This window comes from Perognathus longimembris, chromosome 19 (genome assembly GCF_023159225.1).
Source record: "Perognathus longimembris pacificus isolate PPM17 chromosome 19, ASM2315922v1, whole genome shotgun sequence".
Lineage (NCBI taxonomy): Eukaryota > Metazoa > Chordata > Mammalia > Rodentia > Heteromyidae > Perognathus > Perognathus longimembris.
The window spans coordinates 19296664-19321463 of NC_063179.1; the positions used below are offsets into that span (position 1 = coordinate 19296664).

Genomic DNA, 24800 nt, shown 5'->3' on the forward strand with positions numbered 1-24800 from the left:
CTTTCACAACCACTAAAGGATATTTTATGAGACTTCTCTGGAATGGGTCACCGCTGAAGCCCATATTTGGAAATCAGTGTGTTTAATAAAGGTGTTTCTTTAGTCTGAATGTGATAGTACAGGCCAATACTGTAGAGACTGAGACCAGAGGATAGCCAAGTGGAGACCAGTTTGAGTTACAGTGAGACTGCCTATCTTAAAATGAAAAAAAAGTAAAAGATGTTCTTATAGGCTGACATTTACCTCTAGTGTAATTGTCTTCAAAATTTCAATACAGCATTACAAATAAAAACAGATCATGCTTAGAAAATGGAACTGAGTTTGTATTTGGAAGTAAAATTCCATGTGGTTGAGGAGGAAAAACTGCTCTCCTTCCCAGTTCCATTCTCAGTAGGGGAAACATAGGTCCCAATTTTCTCCCAAACTCGAACTTCTCCATCTCCATTGCCAATTTACCAATTGAGACCATGTAGGATCATTTTGCTCTGGAAAAATAAAAGAATTTCAAATAAGTTGTTTGGACCTTAGTGTGTGGAAGATTGTGCTGGGGGCAAGATATTAAATTACTTTTAAAAGGGTTGGTTGGTAACATCTATTATAATAGGTAATAAAACTCTTCAAGGATACAGTATAGCTGACAAATTTTACCCATGTCTAACTGGTGCATGTAAACATTCCACCGTACAGTGAAGTGAATTGGTGTTATTTACAGTGCAGTATAGCTAGTCAGATCAAAACCCTGGTTAGTTTCCCCACAATGTCATGAATGTAATTACAGAGTACAGAAAGTTGGGATTAAAGAATGACCGATGAATAGGAGCACAATTCTATCCACATGGTAGAAAGCTTTTGGCATGCTGCTGTAAATGTGTTGATACTGCTTTCTTAAATGGTTTATAAAATCATCTTACTGTCATTTCTCGTGCATATTGGTCAAAATGCGCAACCATCGGAGATTTTATTAAGTAGCAGCTGCCGAGAATTGAATGGACATCAAATGCTAAGTAGTCAAGAAATCCTGCTTTAGATTAACCAACCCCTTGACAGTTTGGAAACGAATTGCCTCATCTGTAAGAATAGGCGTGGCAGAGGAATAATTAGAGCTCCAACCAGTCATTTTTCCGGACTCTTTCCCAACGCAGCCCCACCTCCACTTCAGTCAGCCCTTCGGTGTGTAGCCAGTAGTTGCCACACGCGCTGGGGCCTTCTGTGCTCCTCACAATGAAGGCCGCCGTGACCCCGCCTCCCCGTGGGTCACGCCTCCTCACAGAGGCCCCGCCCCGCCTAGACTCCGCCTCCCCGCCGCGCGGTCCCGCCTCCTGCCCCAGCGGCTCTTCCGGCAGCCCAGCCCCCGCCCATGCGGAGCTACGGCCGTCGGCGCCGCCCCCTCCGCGCGCCCGCTTGCCGCAGCCCGCGCCGCCCGCCGCCGCGTGCCTCCTCTGCCCCCCGCCGCCGCCGCCGGCGCCGCCGCAATTGCTGGCTGGCTGGGTGCGGGCGCCAGGCTCCCGCGGGAGGAGAAGACAGGCAGCGCCGCCGCTGCCCGGGCCCGGGTCTCGGCCCCGACCCCGCCCCGGGCCCCGGTCTCAGTTTCTCGCCGGGCCCGGCGATGAAGTGTCACTACGAAGCGCTGGGGGTGCGGCGCGACGCCAGCGAGGAGGAGCTCAAGAAGGCCTATCGGAAGCTGGCCCTGAAATGGCACCCGGGTAGGTGACCACCTGCCACCGCCGCGGGCCCGCGGCCTCGCTTCTCACCCTCCCCGGCGCGGCTCCCGGAGGGCGACGGAGCCCAGACCTCCCCGCCGCCCGGCCCGGCCCCGGTCCTCCCGGCCCTGCTCCGCCCTCCCGTCTCCTGCGCACGCCGTCCGCGCCCCGCCAGCTCCGCGAAGCCCGCGCGCCCTCCCCCCGCCCCCTCCCGACCCCGGGCGGTGAAGACTCGCTCCCGCCGCCGCCCACCCCTCCTGCCTGGCGGTGACCCGGCGTGCGGGACCCAAGGCTCAGCTTCCCGCCGCCCTCCGCGGGGCCCCGCGCCCCGCGTGGGATCCCGGCCACCGAAGCCCCACGCACCGTGGCCCTTTCTGAAATCGAGGCCAGGGCGCCGGTAACGCGCCCAAGCTGGGATGTGTGTGTTCGCGTTGCGGGTCTGCCGAAGCAGACCCGTGCCCACCTCGGTTTAGACGCGCGTCTTCAGGGGAGTTCCAGTTGGGTTTCTTAACTAGAGAAGTTTGTGTGTTTACCTAGAAGTGTGCTTCTCCCAGATAATTTATTCCGTCTTAATCCAGACCCGGGTGATTTTTCTAAAGCAATCTCATCTTCCACACCGGGGACCTAAGTCAGTTGTTTGAGGTCATTAGTAATTGAGTCTTAAATATGTTTGATAATACGCTTTTTATCCCAGCGTGAATCGTAAACACACCGTCAAAGAGTATAAGCAAATTATTACACTGTGTATACTACTATGTAAACCCTGAAATGCTAGAACAGGGAGTTCAAAATCTTGTTGGGAAAAAATGCTTTATGCAGGCACACGCACAGAATTAACCGAGTGCAAACAAAGTAGCCCGGCACATCTAACTAGTATTGGGCTAACAGAACAACTAGTAAATGTCCCACAAGTCTGGGGATACAGTTGCCACTGTATACCGGGAGATACTGAGACTTATTTTGAGGATCCTAGACTGGATTAGGTCCTGGAAGAAATCCAGAAAAGCAAACTAACAGTATAGGGCTACTAGCACAGTGGGGGCAAATGCCTCAAGATGGTTTGACTGAAGTCATTGTGTACATGAAAGGCTGAAAAATCGGGATTGGGAGAAAGGATGGGCTCAGAAGTAAGAAAGTAGTGTCAATCCATAAAATGTGGGTAGGTAAAGGCATGGTTATATTACTTAGCAATAATTGTCAGCAGAGGAAATGAAAATGGATTCATTGGAAAGAGACAGATGTTTGTCATATCAAGAAGTCAGAATATATAGCTAATCAAAAAATAGTGTAGAAGTATTTTTGTACAGTAACAGCTAATTACTATTAGAAATTGTGTTAAGGAATAGAAGAATAGAAGGAAGCAGGGAATTCCTTGGCATTCTGGGTGAGAAAGGTCAAGTCAAGGATTAATTCTGTGACCAAATGCATACTTAAATTTGAGAACAATTATAAAAAAAAAAACAGACTGAAAGCCTTAGTAGTAGGTGGAGGACTGTGATTTTTTTTCTTCTTTCCATTTGCCAGAGTTCATGTCAGTAAATATTATTTTATATGACCAGAGGCATGTTGGCATTAAGCCTCTGTGTGTTCCTCCCCTTACTGTGATTTTTTTTTTTTTTTTTTGTCAATAATGGAGAGTCCTGATGTTTTAAAAAGATTTCAGGGTAGAGTACTGTGAGGGCAACTGAGTAGCTTGAAGAGAGCTGGAGCCAGAGTCAGAGAGATCACAGTGGTCAGGTAAGAGCACAACAGGCTCTGGGACAAGAGGTGGGGAAGGTCTCCTAGAGAGATGATATGAAGGTAAAATGATCAGATTTGATAATTAATTGGAAACTGATTCACAGAAAGAAAGAAGTAAGTATATGTTACCAAAATGCTGACTTTGAAAGCAAACCTGCTAGGATCTAAGTATAAAAAAAAAAGTTCTGTATCAGAATTCATAGAACATGCTAAATACCTTTTATGTAATTCTACTCTCCCCAAAGACATGATTTTGGTATGCTTTCCTTGCTGGCTCATTAAATCTGTCACTGCGCATCATTCTGTATTCAGGACATTTTATTAGATATTTCTTGAACAAATTGTTGTTGCTCCAGAGAATAATTTTGCCCATCATAGAAAGGCAGTCTATCATGGTATTAAGAGAAAAAGAAAGAAAGGAATTAGCTTTATTCCTTTTACAGAGAAAAATGGCTCAACAGCCCTGCCTAGTGAGAGCACTCCTAGTGGAAATAAGATTTTAGTAATTTGCTTAGTGACTGTTCTCATGTAAACCAAGCAAGAAAGTCCCTGCACTGGTGGCATGTATATTCTGTGTGAGAGACAGAGAGGAAAATTGGCAGTTTTAATTGGGATATTTGAGAAAAAATACACTAATGGACTCTGTACTCATGTTGGCCTGGAGTTGTATATGGATGAGAGAGATGGAGAAGACTATCTAGGAAAGACATCTCTGAAGAAGTGAAGGGGGTGGGACACCTAAGTGGAAGTAGGAGTGGAAGGGGGCAGGAGAAAAGGTAGGGAGAGGTGAGACTGACCAGCCTTGAAGATTGTGGTAAGGCAGAATGGAATTTTACCCTAAGTGCCTTGGGATAGAGGAATGATAGCTTTCTGATTTTCCAGTCTCTGGCTGTGGTGGGCAAAGGCACTGGAGGTGGCAAGACTGCATGGGAGGAGGTCTCCTTGAGTGCTAATAAGTCAGGTGCTAATTTTCTGGTGAGTCGTAGTAGCTCCAAGGAGTGTGCACAGAAGAGGACAGTGGGGGAAGAAAGAAAGCATCCCAGTTTACCAATCCCACTCCAGTTTACCATAGCCTTCAGGACTGGCTCCTGTTAACTTGGCCATGCTTGCTCACCTCTTTCCCAGGGTTTGATTGTGGGTTGGTTTTTGGGTTTTTTTTTTTGAGTCTGAAGTTCAAATGAATGTTTTTGTTTCCCTGTGGCTATTAAAGAACTAATGACCAGGCACATGCTGGCTTTACCACCGGACCTGCTATGAGAGTGCTATGGTAAGCAGAGCCAAGAAGCCAAAAGTGGTGTTTACATAAAGCCAAGGCTGGGGCTCAAAAGGCACAACTCCTCCAGAAACTCTCCACAGGCACTTAACAGAGAGAAGAGCACAAGGAATAGTGCAAGAAAGGATGCCTCTTACACTTCAGTGTATAGGATTGCCACACTTGTGACTGGCATGTGGCAAAATATCAACTCTCCGTTTTATTTTTTTAATTGCTTGCTTAACTTACTGCATATATGCTTTTAGATAACAATTCAATATAGTCAACTAGTTAGGTGAATTTATATAAAAGGTGAACTTAAATCAAATAAGATATGACAGATTGAAAAAATTATTTTCAAAAAAGCTCTTGGTCAGGCCTGGTGGTGCATACCTATAATTCTAGCAGTTGGTAGTATGAGGCAGATGGGTTATAAGTTTGTTGCCAGCTACATAGGAAGTTCCAGGCTTGCCTGGGTTATCTAGCTAGCCAGTCTCAAAAAGCAAAATAAAATAAAATTTTCAAAAAGGAAACAGAGAGAGAGAAGTGGGGGCATGCTGACAGAGAGAAAAGCTCTAGTAAGAGAGATTAGACCTAATTTTCAAATAGTATATTCCTGTATTCTCTGTGTTTAAAAGTTTTAGCTAAAAAGTTTTAGTTGTTAACAGGAAAGAGGGATTAATGGACATGGGGCATAAATTAGGAGTCTCAGTCACACTTCTCATAATTGAGAGATAGCTTTACTACAAGTCTTGTACTCTGGCTTTGGGCAGAATACAGCACATTGGTTATGAACATATACCCCATCCCATTTCATCAAGAGAGCAATATCTTTTTTGGGAAGATTTACTAGACTTTTTGATAACTTTCAGTGATTTTCTTTGAACAGATAAAAATCTGGATAACGCCGAAGAAGCTGCTGAACAGTTTAAATTAATCCAAGCAGCCTATGATGTCTTGAGTGATCCTCAGGAAAGAGCATGGTGAGCATTCTGTGGCTTCTCATCCTGTTTACAGTCAATGTAGTATTGTTTGTTTTTTAAAAAATTAAGTACACTAAATGGCCTCAGTGTGTCCCGAAGCATCTTGTCACCCTTCATGTATAATATACATTATGTTGGTGGAAAGAACTTACAGATGGTTATTCCAACAGTGTAGTTTTGCAGTGGTAAAAGAGAGGTTGGTAATATTAAATTGTTCAGTTATGGATTAGACACACTAAACTGTCCACTAGTGTTTTGACATTTATTTGACTTTCACCAGTGGACCCTTTTTGATTTTCTGTTTTTACTTGTAGGTATGATAATCACAGAGAGGCCTTACTTAAAGGAGGGCTTGATGGAGAATATCAAGATGACAGCCTAGATTTGCTACACTATTTCACTGTTACCTGTTACTCTGGTTATGGAGATGATAAAATGGTAAGATAGGTGACCTTTTCTTATCAAGCAGTTAGGGAAAACCCATGTACAAAGAGAACTTTAAAAATTGCTCTCTAGTAGTAAGTGAAAGAGAACTCATTTTGAAAAACTGCTTGTACATTAAAACCTGCCATTGAGATGAAACATACATGCAGTGACCAGACCTGGGTCCTGTAATTCTTCATTGTAAAAGTTTTCATTTTATATCTTACTCTATGATTAGACTACAAAAGTGTTAGAGCTGTGTTTCCGACTTTTTTAGGGCTTTTATGCAGTCTACAGAAATGTTTTTGAAATGATTGCAAAGGAAGAACTAGAATCTGTGTTAGAGGAGGATGTTGAAGATTTCCCAACTTTCGGAAACTCCCAGAGTGACTATGATACGGTAAGCGAAAAGTGTATTGTATCTTATCTTTATTGTGTATGTGGTGTCCATCCCCCATTTTTGATTTTTAAAAAGAAATGAATTCTAGTCTTGTCCTGTGAACTGTCCTCCTGAGAAGGAACATTAAGCTCTTCCTTCTTTCCCTTCTCTTCTATTTTGTTTATGGATCACAGTCTCATCTTGTGGTCAATAACACTGTTTTCTCCTTTAATGTGTGCTGAAGAATGAGTTACATGTGTGTTTCCACTCAGGGACATAGTGTTTGCCTGACATGCATGAGTCACTGGGTTTGATTCCTAGCACCAAGAAAGAAAATAAATAATGTTTCATATGAGAAGAGAAAGCAACAAGATGTTTTGCATCTTTCGTATTTGCCACCCTTTCTAAAAAGATGTAAGTGAAAAACAATATTTAACTCATTGTCTCCATCACTAGGTAGTCCATCCTTTCTACGCTTATTGGCAGAGTTTCTGCACTCAAAAGAATTTTGCTTGGAAGGAAGAATATGATACACGGCAAGCTTCAAACCGTTGGGAAAAAAGAGCCATGGAAAAAGAAAACAAAAAGATTCGAGACAAAGCAAGGAAAGAGAAGAACGAGCTTGTGCGACAGCTGGTGGCTTTCATTCGTAAAAGAGACAAAAGAGTGCAGGCGCATCGGAAGCTGGTGGAAGAGCGGAATGCAGAGAAGGCCAGGAAGGCTGAGGAGATGAGGCGGCAGCAGAAGCTACAGCAGGCCAAGTATGTGATCCATGGTTGACTCCTTTGTCCAGTGCAGGTCAGGGTCAGAGGGAACAGTAGTGGGTTCTTTTTTTTTTTTTTTTTTGGCCAGTCCTGCGGCTTGGACTCTGGGCCTGAGCACTGTCCCTGGCTTCTTTTTGCTCAAAGCTAGCACTCTGCCACTTGAGCCACAGCGCCACTTCTGACCATTTTCTATATATGTGGTGCTGGGGAATCGAACCCAGGGCCTCATGTATATGAGGCAGGCACTCTTGCCACTAGGCCATATCCCCAGCCCAGTAGTGGGTTCTTGACATAATGTTTTGGTGTGGCGATCAGTCATCTTTGTAATGCCTAACATTTTGTACCTGTTATGTACAGATTCTTACTCTATGTTTTTTTTCCCCCTTTATACTTGAGATCCTTTATCCTTTCAAAATTCAACAGTAACTAATATCCATTGAATCTCTCTGTGTAAGGCACCCTGTTCTAAGTGTTCTCATGATTCTGTGGCATTATGTCTGGTCTGTTCTTAGCCTTCTCTTTCTTGTGAGGAAAGGAGGCAGGCCAGCCCAAGATACATAGCTGGTGAAACAGTGCCCCAGTGGGGCCCGATTCTGCTCCAGAACCCCGCTTTTATCTGCCATTCAGTCTGCCTCTTGGTTGGTACTGTGAAACACTCAGTTCATTTCAATTTCTGTATAGTTTTGTGGTTAAAGAGCATGAAAACCATCCAGGGTCTTATGGCATTCCTGCATACATTTTTTTTCACTTGTTCTACCCAGCCCATTGAACATTTCTTTAAAATTATTCCTTTACTTTATACTTAGATTGTATTCCCTCAGAGACTTTGATAATTGCTTAGGTATGTGTTTCACAACTTATTGTTTTGGAGGGCAATACATACTAGCCCAGATGACAGGCTTCAGTGACTTTGCCCCAGCTTTAACTAAACACGAAGCTGCCTATGGGTAGACTAGAAATGAAAGAAGCAGCACACAGAGACATGATGCCTAAGAACATGAGATGGTGCTGTATCTAGACTCGCAGAGCAGTACCGAGAGCAGAGCTGGATGACCATGGCCAATTTGGAGAAGGAGCTCCAGGAGATGGAAGCACGGTACGAAAAGGAGTTTGGAGATGGATCAGATGAAAATGAAGTGGAGCAACAGGAAACCAAAGACACACAGGATGGTAATTTTTCTTGAAGCATTAAGATAGTGTGGAAAATAAATGCTCTTGTGCATGCGGATATGCACCCAGATGCCTCAAAGGACCCAGGTGTAGAGGACAGGGACTGAGAAAGCACAATCAGTAAAATCCAGAGAATACCAAGTTCCAGCCCACTGGTCATACCAGAGTTTTCATTTTCTATGAGAAGCTGGAAATGTGAATTTTTATGTTACATCTCAAAATTTTAAGTGTGGCAGATAATGAAAAATGATACGTATATAGGCCCTACAGAGGCGTTCTGTGTAGTTCAGTTCAGGTACTTTGATTAGTAGATCCATGTACCTGTGGTGCTTCTGGCTGATGAACTAAAGAAAGTACATTTAGGCTGGGCACCAGTGGCTCATGCCTGTAATGCTAGCTCCTTTGGAGGATGAGGTTTGAGGATTGCTGTTGGAAGCCATCTCAAGTGGGAAAATCTGTGAGACTCTTATCTCTAGTAAACTACCAAAAAGCCAGAATTAACACCGTGGCTCAAGTGGTAAACTGCTACTTTGAGCAAAAGAAGCTCAGGGACAACACCCAGACCCTGAGTTCAAGCCCCAGGACCTGCACAAAGAAAATACATTTAAACAGTGGATCAAGGTTTAATACCAGCTGTTTTCAGAGAAGCTGTCACTGTTTCAGCAGTCTGTGTTATGCATAAGCCATCATCTCACTCCCAACTTCATGAAGAGGCTGCTTTTGGTGTTTTGTTTTTTTCTCCAGTTGTTTTTTTTCTCTCTGACTAGTCATTAAAAGTAAAGGAGAGTGACTACTTAAAAGTTGAGGCACAGGTTTTTTTGAGAATAGGTATTACCTGATTTTCCAGACTGTCTAGCTCTTTCATCAATAAAACTTGAGTGACCTAAACATACTTTATAAGTTTTATTTGCCTATAAATGTACTTTTTGAGACTAATAACTCAAATGATAAAGGACAAGCTTTTAAGATGTTTTGTTGACGAATCTGAAGTACTGTGTAATTGAAGTGGCCTCATTTGCAGTTTTTATTTAGTAGCTCTTTTACACCCAAGATCTTGCTTGATCCTTTAACAGTACTTCTGAAATGAAGGCTGTGTTGATGGAATTAGCTCCATTTTTCTGATGGAAAAAGAAGAGGCTGAGAATATCTGAGGAAATGGAACTGTTTTGGGAGGAGGCATTACTAGGGTTTGAACTCAGATTCACCATTGCTAGGCAAGCACCTTACCACTTTAGTCATGACTCCAGCCCTCTCCCCACCCCCTTTTTTTCTCTTTAGTAATCTTTTAGATAGGAGCTAGTATTTTTGCTTGAGGCTAGCCTTTTACTGTGATCCTTCCACCTATGTTTCCTACATAACTGTGATTACAGGCATGTACCACTACACTCAGCTTATTTGTTGAGATGTGATTTCAACTCTTTGCCTTTGCTGGTCTCGAACTCTGATACTTTTGATGTCTGAGTAGCTGAATTTGCCTATTTTGAGATCCAGTTTTTTTTTTAAATTTCATATCCACCATTGTTTAATGATTATGTCATATAAATGATACATTGAAAATACATTACTGGAAAATAGCACTACATGCAATAGTCCCTCCTGTTCTTGTTTTTCCTCAGTTTAGGAACTCTAGAGCAACTACATTCTGAGACCATTAAATGGAAAATTCCCTAACTCCTAAGTTTTAAATTTGCTTCGGTCTTTGTAGGCTGAGCATACCAAGTGGTTTGTCTTCCTCCACTTAGAAAAGTGAATTGGCCCTCCATCCAGTGTATAGCACAACATGTGCTGCCCTTTAGGCTATGGAGTAACTGCTGTGACAAGTGCCGCACCTTGTTAGTTGGCATTTTAATAATGCTTCTTATGTTCAGGAATCGTAGCAGTGTGTTGGCAATTTTTGGTTATTCCTGAGAGAAGCCAGGAAGTAGTTTCTCTAAAAGGAAAGCTGTGCTGTAATTGCTAAGATATCTAGTAAGAAAGAATCTAACATGAAATCACGAAGAAGGACAAAAAGGAAATCTATGTTTGTTTTGGGTCAAAATTCAGTGGCAAAGTTATGGCCACAGTTCACATGCTTAGTGCCCATGAATTAGGTTATAGGGTGCTGTGCTCTACAAGCATCAATCTATCTCCTCCAAGGGTCTTGGAATGGATGCTCTGATGTTAAGGGGAACTGCTGCAGTAAGCACTAATATCATAAATGTTTTAGAATGTTCTTCAGAATCATACATTGCTTAAATAGAACCATATATGAAATATAAAGAATTTCAAGTCCTATTGTGCTAATAAGTCACATATGGCATTCAGTTTACTTATTTCTTAACTAGTAGAATCCAGATTGTTGGTGCAAATAATTCCATTTGTGCTATCAAGTCACTTGGATTTTGTGGATTATAGCAATAGTAATTATTTTGTTATAATAAAGCATGATACAGTGTTAAATGTTATATGTAATATACTATTTTGTAGCCTGTCCAGAAATGATGGGATGTTGTGAGTTAAGTTTAAATGTAAAATTGGATCACAGCTATAAATTATAAATATGTTCGAACTAGATGTATAATTTTAAACTTAAAAAAACCAAAAAAAAAACCCCACAACCCCCAAACAATTATAATTAGAAAATGAGAAAACTGCCTCATGGTAGAATATGACATTTGACTTTTTGAAAAACTTAGCTCGTACTAGAATTTGAAGGAAGAGGTAGTTTATTTAGATCTTCCTTTTTATAGTATGGTGATGGCTTTTAAGAGGCAGACTCAAATCCTAATAGTACTTTTTTTGGTAAAGAAATAGGAAACTTAGAGTTCTTAATTTGACTTGAATCTTTGGTAAGAAGGTATAGTTTGTGAACCTATTTAGACTTATTTTCTGATCAAATAGGATTCTTACTATAGATTTTCTTTCTCAGGAAAAGACAGCGATGAGGCTGAGGAGGCTGAGTTTTATGATGATCTTTACTGCCCAGCATGTGACAAGTCTTTCAAGACAGAAAAGGCGTAAGTTTTCTTGGCCTCCGCTTTGTTTTGAGGCAGGTGAACTGTTTTGAAAGTCTTCAAAAAACGTGCTTGGAAGGTGCTCACTAGTGCCCATGTGTCTCATGAGGGGATTTTGTCCAGCAGAGGGAAGGAAGGATTTGTACCACCAGTTAGGCCTGTTGTCTCATCCCAATAGTCCACGCCAATGCTGCTTTTTAAATACCCACGTGGTTTCAGAAAGAGATTCTGCTTGTTTTCTCAAAGAAGGAATAAGTCGTTCTACTGAGGAGGTGAAGGCAAATCTGAGCATCTCTCTTTACTGCTGGTGTCAGACTCACTTTGCATCATTGCTGTCTGCTGCAGGTTATTGCTGCCAATCTAGAGGATTTAAACTTACGAGGCCAAGAGTATTGCTGAAACACTTCATCCCGAGGGAGCAATGATAGAAAGAGATAAACTAAAAAGGGTGCACTGGAAGGGAGGGGAAAGAACGTAGGAGAAAACAAGAGGTGAACTGCCAGGGAAAGTTAGAAAGTCACTACAGCCAGTAAGAGAGGAGAGCAAAGGATGAGATGAGGATGTGGGAGGCAGAACTAGTTACCAGATGACCCCAAGACAGAAATATCAAGATTGTGGGAGAAGTGGTAAGAAGCAACAGTGAGCATTGTTAGTTTTGGTTATTGGAGGGCAGTTTTGAGGTTGAATCCTTTTGCTTGACAGTCAAAGAACCACTTTAGCCACACCTGAGAACTGTTTTTGCTTTAGTTATATTAGGATGAGGTCTTAAATTTATGTCTGGACCAGACCGGACTAGGATTCTTCTACTTAGGCTTCTCATGTATCTGGCATGACAGGCACACTGTCTCATGACTAGATTTTTTTTGTTGGTTGAAATTGGGTCTCAAAAACATTTTACCTGGACAGGCTCTGAACTGTGTAGCTAAGCTTATAGGTATGAGCCACTGTACCCAGCTTAAGTTAGATTTTATTTGTAAATATAACACCCCCAAACCTGAATACATGATAGTACTTTTTTTTGGAGTGTGTGGTACTGTGGGTCAAACCACAAGGTCTCATGCATGGAGAGGCAAACACTTAACACTGAGCCACAGCCCAAGCTCAAGTTCCCAATTTCTAGTTTAACTCATGTTTTCAGGTATATCTTATGAAATGTTTGGTTTTCAATTACCTACAGATAAACTGAAAAAAAATAGATGTTGCCATGAGACTATTGGACAGTTTCAGAAGTGTGTGTGAATTCACATTTAGAGTGGTAGAACTGAGAAGGACAACTCTTTCTGAGAAGATGAAACTTGAAATGAGTGAAAGGAAAGGCATCTTGTGGTGCTCCTGTTATCCCAGCTATGTGGGAGATGGAAATGGGAAGATTGCAGTTTGAGGCCAAGATAGACAAAAAGATATAAGAGAAAGCTGAATGTGGTACGGTATGCCTGTAATCTTAGCTTGGAGGAGGCAGATGCAGGAAGTCCAGGGATTCTCCAGGGCAAGAGCATGAGATTCTATATGAGAAATGACAAAAGCAAATAGAGCTAGGGCTACATGGTTGAGATGGCAAGCACAAAGCCCTGAGTTTAAACCCCACTACTGCCAAAAAATGTAAACTACTTGTGTCCTCCGAGATCTCCAGATCTCCCATCGCTGCTTGTGTAGTCCTGTGGGTCTTTTTTTAGAATCAGGATCTGTGTCTTGCGATTTCCAATGACTCCTCAAAGCCTGTTGCATAGCTTACAAATCCATGTACTCAGTAAATCTTTGGTGATTAAATGGAAATTAAAGCCTTTGGAGAAGGCTTTATCTTGAAGAATTGAAAAATCAAAACCAATAGAGAATATAGAGAGGAAAAGGAAGATCTATTTTCATATATACATATACCTATGAAAACAAAGTTAGTGAGGGGAGTGCTGGGAGGTAGGAAGAACAGTCTCCCTGCGGGCCTTCTGTGGTCCGTACTAGGCAGGGACAGTCCGGGCTAGCTTGTGGTGCTCTACAAAGTCACAAACATTTGGCAGTTTCCACATCCCCGCGACACCCCTGCATCCATAGGAATGAATCCTAGAGCAGCCACTCATATGGATGTCCTTTCAGCATGAAGAACCATGAAAAATCCAAGAAGCATCGGGAAATGGTTGCCTTGTTAAAACAGCAGTTGGAGGAAGAGGAGGAACAATTTTCAAAACCTCAAACGGATGAAAACCTATTAAGTGCCAATTCTGAGGAAGAAATGGATGATGCACCAAAACAAAAGTAATTCTAAATATTTTTAATACACTAGAGATTGCATTTAAATGCTGTTTTACCTCAAGGAAGTTTATAGTATTTTCTGCATCTTTTATGGAACTTTATGAAGTTGTAATGTGTAAAGACAAGAATGTCAGATATAATTTTACAGAACATATTATGGCTATATTGAAAATATTTTCCTACCTAGACCACTGATAGGTTAATTACTAACCATTTAACCATGAGTACTTCTTTTGGTGCTTCCTATTAAATATCTTAATTCCTCTGTGACTGCAATATTTTAATATTTTTTTTCTTTTTACTTAATAAGTCGTCAAAAATATTTGATATTTTGTTTATATTTGCTTTTAGGCTTTCTAAAAAGCAGAAGAAAAAGAAACATAAACCAGCACAGGTATGTTGAAAAGGTTTATTAACATTAAATGCCATCTAGAAATTTCCAGTGTTTTAGTTCATGCATTATAGTCTGTATTTATGAGAAGATCTTTACTCCTTGTTTTTTATTATTGTTGGTGGTGGTCATGGGCTTGAACTCTGGGCATGGGCGCTATCCCTGAGCTCTTCAGGGCTAGTGTTTTACCACTTGAGCCACAGAATCACTTCCAGTTTTCTGGGTGGTTAATTGGAGATAAGAGTCTCATAGACTTTTCTGCCCAGGCTGGCTTTAAACTGCGACCCTCAGATCTCAGCCTCTTGCGTAGCTAGGATTACAGGTGTGAGGCTTTCCACGATTTTCTTTTGGTTGTAAGACTGATTAGAAAGAAATTTCAGTGCTCCTCATCCTGGTAGTCATGTAACTTATTTACTATGTGAGGGTATATGAATTATCTTCGTCTGTACTAAAGTGTGGGCACATCTTCTGAAGATAAGCCTTTTAAGTCAAGATAGTAATTATAATTTGGAAATAAGAAAATTGGAATTTGTCATTACATATGTGTGTGTATACACACATATATATGTAACTTTTGCCAACAACATCAATGAATATTACAAAAGGAACATTTGTTTAAAAATTTTGTAATCATTTGATTATTAAGAAACATCCTATTCAAAAGTTTTTAGTAGGGTAACTTTCATGCTGGCATTCAAAATCGATGCCATGAATGTGTTTTCACACATGGGAATTGTGTGGATGTCTTTGAAGCTATGAAAAATACTGTCTTTTTTAGTAAGGTTATGTGTTGGTTTGACAGAGAATAGAGAGCCAGGTGAGGTAGTCCATCCCTTTTATCCCAACTGCTTGCGAGGTAGAAGAAGGAAAATCACAATTTGAGGCTAGCCTTGCCAAAGTTAGTGTGTGACCTTATCCGAAAAACAAACTACAAATGAGCATTGGGTTATCTTGATTACCCAAGTTCAAACCTCAGTACAGGAGAAAAAAAAAATGAAGAGAGAATGGAATTGATTTTTGTGCTATTTTAATAGAACAGCTATGTTTATAGTAAATAGTGACATTTTAAAAAAGAAAACATGTTAATATTCTTTTTTTTTTTGGCCAGTCCTGGGCCTTGGACTCAGGGCCTGAGCACTGTCCCTGGCTTCTTCCCGCTCAAGGCTAGCACTCTGCCACTTGAGCCACAGCGCCGCTTCTGGCCATTTTCTGTATATGTGGTGCTGGGGAATCGAACCTAGGGCCTCGTGTATCCGAGGCAGGCACTCTTGCCACTAGGCTATATCCCCAGCCCTAATATTCTTAAATAAAATTTTAGATTTGGATTTATCCAAGTAGTTATATGTATTTGGTAGGTTTAAATCAGTTTCCTATTCCAAAAATTATATGATTCCATTGTTAGACCCTTTTGCCTTAGCTGCATGGGAAATTAGTTTTTCTTTTATAATTTACTCCATCATACAAAGACCTGTAATCATTAAACTATTTTCTCTTTCATTTGTGTCAGTGTCACTGAAATAAACATACAGTACAATGGAGAGAGACTTATTTCTCCCAAGCCTATCTTACCTCAAATTGCAGAGGATAAGCTTCTACTGATTGCAGTAATGAACACATATTTTAGTATTTTCTCCATGATGAAATACCTCAAATGACTATCCTGTTTCCTCTCCAAAGCCATATTCCTTTATAACACCATTGTTTGTGATTTCTGATTACAACAGATTCACACCTTGTTTTCTGTAGTCCTCTTCTTAATATTTTCCAGGATCTTTTCTCTTTTCTTTTTTAAAATTTTTTTGAGGAGGAATACAGTGTGAAGATGAGTCTTGAAAGAACAAAAAGTAAATACTGATCATTTTCACACATAAGATTGGGAAAGTTTTCTGTGTGATCAAAAAAAGTTACATTATTAAAAAAAAGTTATTGTAAAAATACAACTGTGTATGAGAAAGTAAGTGGATCTGAGAGGGGGAAAAAAGGTAATGAGGTGAATATTATAGAAATATAGTGTGTGGTGTGACATATATATATTTACACATGTGTATATATGTACATATTGTATTTGTATACACATTATATGTGGATGTGTGAGAAATAAATTGTGAAATAAATGCATGTGTATGAAAAGAGAAAAATGAAGTCACACAAACCAACAAAAAGGTTTAAAGAAAACCTAAAAAACTTAAAAACAAGTGACCCTGGCAAAAAGGAAGAATTCATTCTGGGGCTGGGAATATGGCCTAGTGGCAAGAGTGCTTGCCTCCTACACATGAAGCTCTCGGTTCAATTCCCCAGCACCACATATATGGAAAACGGCCAGAAGGGGCGCTGTGGCTCAGGTGGCAGAGTGCTAGCCTTGAGCGGGAAGAAGCCAGGGACAGTGCTCAGGCCCTGAGTCCAAGGCCCAGGACTGGCCAAAAAAAAAAAAAAAGAATTCATTCAAGTAACTTTTGAACACAGTACTCTGATCGACTCCTTCCATGTGATATAGTTGAGAGATAAAATTAACTGCAAAGGAAGTAAATCGTGAACTTTATTTAATATAAACTGTTTAGTAGTCTTGATGTGGTACTTCTGAAATTTTGTGAATATTGTCAGAGCATATGAATGCTTTTCGGAATCAGGTTGTCTGTGGGAGAAGGAAAAATTAAACCTAGATTGAGGGGAACAGAAAAAGAAAATTGGGGTTTCCAGTTGGAATTTCAAGCTGTTGGCAGGAGTTCGTGATTTAAAACATTAGTACAGTTTTAAAAGAGCACACCCCTGGCAGCAAACAAACTTAGCATCTGTACGTTGATTTGGATGGTTCCTCCTTCAACAAGGAAGCAAGATTTGCTTCTGAGACAAATGGGTGATTATAGACCCAGAGTCGGAAAACAAGGTGAACCCAGAACAGGTTACCCTGGAAACTAAGTAAGTGTGCAGAAACTTTTGGAGCCTTAGGATATGGTTTTGTGAACCTACCAGGTTGGGAAAATCTGAGTAATGAAATGAATAATTGTAATAGATTTTCACATTTTGATCTTATTTTCAAAAACTCAGGTACCAAGTTTGCAGATAATTGGAGAAAGGAGGTCAGGAAAGTTTTATTACAGGACTTTATAAGTTAGTACAAAGGCAAGTGGCACAAGTATTGGAGCTTAAAAAAAACCTAAACCTGTTCTACAAACACCATTATAATAAATGGTGTGGGCAAAAACCATAAATAAATGCCAAATCCACTAGGTGAATGGCTGTTGTAGACAGTCATACAGTGTTAGTCACACTCTACAGATTACTTATTAACTTAAGAAGGTAAAGGTTGCTGACAGTAGGAAAATATACCTAATCAAATAAGGTTACTGAAAAAACCTGAGAGTCATTTTTGCCTACTGATGTATTATACTGAGGGGATAGAGTTACCTTTAAGAGTTTTATTGCCAGTAATTTTTTTTTTTTTTTTTTTTTTTTTTTTTTTTGGCCAGTCCTGGGGCTTGGACTCAGGACCTGAGCACTGTCCCTGGCTTCTTTTTGCTCAAGGCTAGCTAGCACTCTGCCACTTGAGCCACAGCGCCTCCTCTGGCCATTTTCTATGTATGTGGTGCTGGGGAATTGAACCCAGGGCCTCGTGTATAGGAGGCAAGCACTCTTACCACTAGGCTATATCCCCAGCCCCTTGCCACTAATTTTTAATCTGAATCTAATCATTAGGCAACAGCCAGACAAAGGCAAATTATGAGACAGTCTATGAAACAATCATTAAATCATCAACATAAAAAACTAGAAGAAAATAAGTGTTGTAGGTTAAAAGAGACTAAAAAGATAAAACAACTAAATTTGACATGTAGTCTATGACTATATCTGTTGGAAGTTAGGAGTAAGCAATCACTGAGTCATTTTGAAGCGGGACGATTTGTTACATTCGGGAGTGTGTTGAGTACTGTGGATCTCATGGCTTTCTTCTTAGGAGATACATGACCAGGACTCATATCTTTCAGATAGTTCTAGGAAAAGGTGTGTGTGCATGCAAGAGTGCGTGTCTGAAAACATAGCAAATCATTGCTCAGAACCAGACAATTGGATTTAGTGAAAATATGTTTGTCAGACATCTTTCTTTTACTGCCTATATGTGGTAGTTTTTTCTGACTATAAAAGTAATAGACACTCATTTTTATTTTGGAAATAGAGAAATATGTAAATATTTTTTATTTTGCCAGTAGAAATTACTTAATGTTAAATTAAATTGTAATCAGACCGCTATTATATTGTATTTTAAACAATATTTTTAGAAATACTAGCTTTAAGAACGTCATAAATTTCCTTCCTACCTCAAAACATTTACTTATTAATCATTTGAATTATTTCTGGTTTCTCTTGAGTATCTTTAATGAACATATGTTCTTAATATGCTTCTTTTTATTTTGACTTCTACTGTTAGAATCTGTGGGACATTCTTATTAGTTTTATTTGGCAACATAAGATGTTATTACTAAATAGATTTGATTTGTAATGACACTTATGTTTTATTATCTAGAATTATGATGATAATTACAATGAAAATGGAACAGAAGAAGCAGTAAAGGTTGACCCAGAAGATACTAATTTAAATGGAGACAGTGCCAAAGAAGTGGAAGGTAGTCCCCAAGAAAATGTCAGTGTAACAGAGACCATGGAACCCTGTGTTGGTTTAAAAAGTGAAGCTAAAAGGCAAGTCACAGTTGGATATTTTCTAATTACTGAATAGTGGTAGTAAGGATAGCTTTTCATATGTCAAACAGAATCTCCTTCCCATGACAGACCAAGTTAGTGCAAACTGAATGTACGGACTTGCAGAGGCATGCAAATATATAGACCAGACAAGTTGAAGAGATCATTCTAGATGAGTGTGCTCACGGTTTGGCAACATGACTGTCTTCACTTTGAACTTCAATTTTCCCTCTCCTGTTCTTACTTTGTCCTTGACACTCACCTGAGAGCAAGGTGAGTCTGCTCGTCTCCCTACCCCATGCCGTGAGCATCACTTCCCGAATCTTGTGCTCCTTATGGTGTTGTCAGGGCCTTCTCGGCAGCTTAAGAGCTTCCTGCTCAGAGGATCCCTGGCATCCTGGTGCTGACACTGTGGGGAGATCTTCCCTTAGAGCATGTTTTTTCCTCCGCTTTGCTTGTTCCCATCCCTTCTGTTCCTTTAGAATAGAGAATCATTCCTTATTCCTTGAGGAAAGATTGAAACAGTAGGTAGTTTTAAGTTCTTGTTATCATAGGATCACAAGGAAAGAGTGACAATAAAGTAGAAGTGTGAGTTGAAAACTTTGGCACTGGCGCTGCAGTGGTGGGGTGCTGGGGTAGACAGGGAGATGTATGGACTTCACATAGTAGCTGCAGAACTGAGGCTTACAGTGCTCTAGATGTGGGAAAAAGAAGACAACTACTCTGTTCAAATCCTTGAAGTTCTTTGGAGAGTGAAACGTCGAAGGGGAAAGTAACATTTATTTTACCAGTTATTACAAATGGGAAACTAGTCTCAAGATAGATGACTTGTCTGACCACAGTCAAAGGCTAGTGTATAGAAAAGCTGGCATTTAGTCCCTGTCTGCCTGACTACTTGAAGGCACCCAGAATGCTAGCTGTGGGCTCCTAGTGTGTTATGAAGGTCCCTTGGATAATTTGAACATGAGAGTCAGCCAACAGGTGTGGATGGGTGGGGGCACTGTACCCTCCCTGCATCTAGTGCTCAAGTATTTTTGTCTTTCATGGGACTCCTCCATGAGAATAGACTTGGAAAACCATTGTTTGTAATTTATCTTTTTCATTTCACTAACGTCTTTACTGCTGAGGAAAGGTTGGCCTTAGGTAGATACATCACCATTACCACCTAACCCTCTTCAGAACTCCATTTTCCGACTGAGAGGCCTTTCAGCTGGGCTCTTCACTGCTGTTCTGTAGTGGTGTGTACATTGTGGCTTTTTGAGAAGTGCTTTATTAAAAAAGCCCATGGCCAGGTGTGGTGGTGCATGCCTATAAACCCAGTACTCAGGGCCTGAGACAGGCTTTCAAGGCCGGCCTGTACTGCTGTAAGACCCTGGCTCATAAACAAAACAACAAAAAATTATGCTGAGGATACAGGTAGAACAAGAGGAACCTGGCTCTGCTGGCAGCTGTTTCTTATTTAAAAGATGTGAGAGGAGCCCTCTGGACCAACAGAAAGCAAAAAGAACATTGTTTTTAGGTTTGTTCTTTGTTTTTTAGACAGGGTCACACTATATGCTAGGTTGACATTGAACTTGTTAACTGTTGTGCCTCAATCTCCTGGAGTGCTGGGATTACATAAATGCACCCCCATGCTTAGCTAGGACATTTCTTTTTTTTTTTTTTTTTTTTTGCCGGTCCTGGGGCTTGGACTCTGGGCCTGAGCACTGTCCCTGGCATTTTGCTCAAGGCTTTGCTCTGCCACTTGAGCCACAGCGCCACTTCTGGCCATTTTCTATATATGTGGTGCTGGGGAATTGAACCCAGGGCTTCATGTATCAGAGGCAAGCACTCTTGCCACTAGACCATATTCCCAGCCCTAGCTTAGGACATTTCTTAATAGTAATGTTATTCCAATGAACAAACATAATTTTATGAAAAATGCTTTGGGTCTTCTTTTCTCCTTGAACTGTTGAATTATTTGCCAAATATTAGATCATGTTCAAGATTATTTTAGGACAACCATATTTATGGACATAGATTATAATTTGAGCACTGGATATGAAGATGGTCTGCCTCAAAAGGAGTATCAAGTGTTTGACCCTTGATATTTGTTCAAAGATACTTGGTGTGTTGGTTTTAGCTTCTATTTCAGCTGTTTTAAGAAAATTCTCTTAATTTTGTGCCAAATTTGTTTTTTAATTTGATCTCTAAAGTTACTTTTTAAAGTTGTTAAAGTTGTGCATTTGAAATGTGAAGATTAAATTACTCATCAAAACTAATGAAATAGCTTTAAGATATCTCTTTTTGGTGTTTTTGAAAGCAAGATGACAATTAAAAATGGTACATCATTTTTACATTATATTTTCCAGTGTTCCTAAACTCAAAGGAAAGAAAACCAAAGATATGAAAAAATCCATCAAAATACCTTCTGAACCACAAACAGTGGTAGGTCCAATTATAGTCACTTCTTGTTAGTATATCTTCCTTAAGCAGTTATAATGTCCTGAAGATATAAATGTATAGTGTATGAGGCCTTCCCCAGAGAAGGTTCCAGGTATGGCCCAGCATCGATGTTTAATGATATATGTGCTACTGTCATTTCTTCTTTTTTTTCCAAGTTAACAAAAAAAAAAGGACATTGTGCTGGGTGCCAGTGGTTTATGCCTCTGATCCTAGCTACTCAGGAGGCTGAGATCTGAAGATGTTGATTCAAAGCCAATGCAGGCAGAAAAGTTTGTGAGACTTTTTTTTTTTTTTTTTTGGTCTTTTCTTCTTTAGTACTGGGGCTTGAACCTAGGATGTTGCACTTGCTAGGCAAGTGCTTTGCCACTGAGCTACATCCCGGCCCTTGTGAGACTCTTAACTCCAGTTAAATCACAGAAAAAAACAGAACTTGTGCTGTGGTTCAAGTGGTAGAGTACTAGCCTTGAGCAAAAGGAGCTCAGGGACAGGGCCCAGGCCAAGAGTTCAAAAAACAAAGTACATTGGAAATATTGGGTAATAAAAGTTACTATTCTGTTTTCCCTTATTTTACATTCTTTTTTTTTGCTCAAGGCTAGCCCTCTGCCACTTGAGCCACAGCGCCACTTCTGGCCATTTTCTGTATATGTGGTGCTGGGGAATTGAACCCAGGGCCTCATGTATACAAGGCAAGCATTCTTGCCACTAGGCCATATCCCCAGCCCCTTATTTTACATTCTTAACACCAGAGTGGTAAGAATTACTTACATCATCTTATAAGATTAATTGTATGCCAATCCATATGTTACATGCCATTGAAAAGTCTTACCTTTCGAGTTGATAGGTTGGTTGGTGGGAATTTCACTTCTAAGAACATATACTCTTGTTATATTTGTCTTGGTAGCTATTTTGCATTTAGTTGAGGTATAATTTTGACATTAAAACATGAGCATTGTTCTCAGATGGTATCACTTACTTTATTTGATTTTTTCCCCCCCTTCTCTTTAGAATGATGTTCTTATCAGCTGTACAGCCTGCCATTGTGAATTTCCATCCCGGAATAAACTTTTTGACCATCTAAAGGCTACAGGTCATGCAAGAGCGCCTGCATCATCATCATCATCTTTAAACAGTGTAACAAGTAGTCGAAGCAAGAAAGAAAAACGTAAAAACAGATAGAAATTCTGTCAGCACATTTTTTAATTGTCTTTAATTTTGAAACCAAAAACTGAACTGAAATCATCTAAAGAGTTAAAATTTCAATTTATCGCATTGTGGAAGATTATTTTTTATCTTGTAAAAACATTTTTCGGTTTAATATATATATATTTTTAAACATTTCACTAGTGATCGAATTCTACTTTTGCCATCTGAATTGACTTGAGTGTCTCAAACAGGTAAATATTGTCAAATGTGTGTCTTCTCGTGGACCCATATGTACAGGGAGAATTAAATTATTTTAACACATATACCCTTTTCTGCTTTATTTGATGGGTTTCACACCAAATATTTTTATTTCTTTAATGCCTTTTTATTTCATGATTTCTCAGAAATTTAGATTTTGAAGTAGTTTGGAGGGAATTCATTGAGTAAGTTGATTCCGTAGTATATTAAATATTTTTTTTCAGCTACACTGGAAGCTGACTTGATCTTCAGTGATCCTTAATTATCTTAGTAAGCTCAGTGCTTTTGTACAGATAATTACTTTACCATTAAAATTAGAGGCCTCAGTGTTGATGTTCATTTTGATCTTAGATGTCTTCTAAAATTAGAAATTGCACTACAAGTCATGTGATTTTAGAGAAAGTTTCTGAAGATGAAAATGTCATGGAAATGTAGTTGTTGGACAAAGTGGTATCTTGGTATTTTTCTTTTCAAATGAATTCATACTTTTGTGGTCCAGCTGGTAACAGTTGTCTCAACATATTATGAAGCAGAGTTCTCAACTATCTTCAACAGTGGAACTGGTCTTAGTAATGTGTACTGAGCTCTCCCTGTCCATGTAAGTGCTCAGATCTGGCCAATCCTTTAGAATCAAAACATTCTAGAAGGATGTCTGTGCTGATGGAAAGGTTGCCCATGTGACAGCAGTAGTTGTGATTACTAGAATGTCTACCTCTAGTTCTAAAGAAGCCCCAAAGTCAGTGCCTTCTTCCTGGTTAGCCTGCTGATGCATCTCTGACACTCAGTCTCACTTTGAAGCCCTCTTGACAGCTGTGTTAGTTTGTTATTGCTGATATATCTTAAGATAAAAGATATTTGTTGGTTCATGGTTGGTGGGTTTTCTGTCCACACTTGCCTGGTTCTATTGTTTTTGGGTTTCGGCAAGGCAGAACATCATGGTGGGAATGTGTAGAGCAAGGATATTCAACCTGATTATGGCTGGGAGGCAAAAGGAAGGAGATGGGACCAGGGACCTAGCTTTCTCCTATGAGGCCCCACCTAAAGTTTCCCCTCTCCTATCTCCAGGTAACACCACAGGCTGGGCATCAAACCTTAACACAAGGAGCTTACAGGAGTTAGTGCAGATCCAAACTATAGCAGCAACTTTTTTAAAATAAATTTTTTGACTTATAAACAAGATAAATTTATTTCTTACTATTCTGATAGCTGGAAGTTCAAGGTCAAGACATTGGCTGATTCCATATCTGGTAAAGGTCCATTCTTTTATTACTATATTTTATTTTTATTGTTATTATAAAGGTGATATACAGAGGGATTACACTAATATAAATCAAGTAATGAGTACATTTCTCTTTGGACAATGTCATCCCTTACTCTGCCAGTTTTTCTCTCCTGTCCCCACCCAACTTTTTTTTTAAAGGACATTTTTGTTTAGTGACTACACTGTTGTTAATTTTCACAGTGATATATTTTCCTAACTATGAGTTTGACCAATTTTAAAAGGACATGTCAAATATCTTAAAGGTGATCTTATGTTCTGGCAAGATTGTTAGGGACAGTTTGTCATATTTCTATTTGGGGAGTTTAATCATATTCACAAAAGAGTAGCCATTTTTCAGAAGCTGGCTCTAATAGCTTGGAAATTGTGTTTCAATGATGGGATTATAGAATGATCTTTTGCAAAACATTCAGAATAATATAGAGTGTGAAGTGTGTAAACATCTTAATGTTTATTCCCCAGGTTTGTTTCTAGGCCGAGAGGTTTTATACAATTGAACTTGTCTTCTGGGTCTTGTTTTAAAACTTGGTTCCCCATGAAATATACTTGTTTAATGGCAACTGTATCAGTAGCATTTTAAACTCTGAATGCTATGATTTTCCATAATTTAATTAATGCACTTAATATCTATTTTGGCTTCCCAGTTTTTCATCATCACATTGTGATAAATTTTGTTTTCACCTCTGGTAAAAGCCTCAAAAGAGCAGAGCTTGCTGCAGGGTGACTGCCTATTTTCAATGTTGATCTCCATGGGTCAGCCTCAGAGAAAAGTATGTGCATAAGTTGTTGCAGTATTGGAGGAGACAGTAGCTTATGTCACAATAAGGCCATACTCTGTGTGTGTGTGTGTGTGTGTGTGTGTGTGTGCGTGTGCGTGCCATACTAGACTTGACTGAAGGCCTAGGTGCTGTCCTTAGCTTTTTTTTTTTTCCCTAAAGGCTGGTGTT

The 24800-nt window shown here is 39.9% G+C and overlaps 1 protein-coding gene across 1 annotated transcript; it reads left to right on the plus strand.

The window, feature by feature from the left end:
- Positions 1-1422: 1422 nt before the first annotated feature.
- Positions 1423-22639, plus strand: Dnajc21 (DnaJ heat shock protein family (Hsp40) member C21). Its single transcript, XM_048368181.1, has 12 exons — positions 1423-1703; positions 5582-5675; positions 5990-6113; positions 6376-6498; positions 6934-7238; positions 8260-8411; positions 11320-11407; positions 13493-13651; positions 14000-14042; positions 18556-18728; positions 21080-21155; positions 22179-22639. The coding sequence occupies exons 1-12, from the start codon at positions 1607-1609 to the stop codon at positions 22347-22349; spliced, it is 1605 nt and encodes a 534-aa protein (XP_048224138.1). The 5' UTR covers positions 1423-1606; the 3' UTR covers positions 22350-22639.
- The last annotated feature ends 2161 nt before the right edge of the window (positions 22640-24800 follow it).

Coding starts and splice junctions, on each gene's coding strand:
- Dnajc21 (XM_048368181.1), top strand. CDS start 1,607: ATGAAGTGTCACTACGAAGCGCTGGGGGTGCGGCGCGACGCCAGCGAG. Junction 6,114..6,375: donor GTTATGGAGATGATAAAATG/GTAAGATAGGTG, acceptor CGACTTTTTTAG/GGCTTTTATGCAGTCTACAG. Junction 13,652..13,999: donor GATGATGCACCAAAACAAAA/GTAATTCTAAAT, acceptor ATTTGCTTTTAG/GCTTTCTAAAAAGCAGAAGA.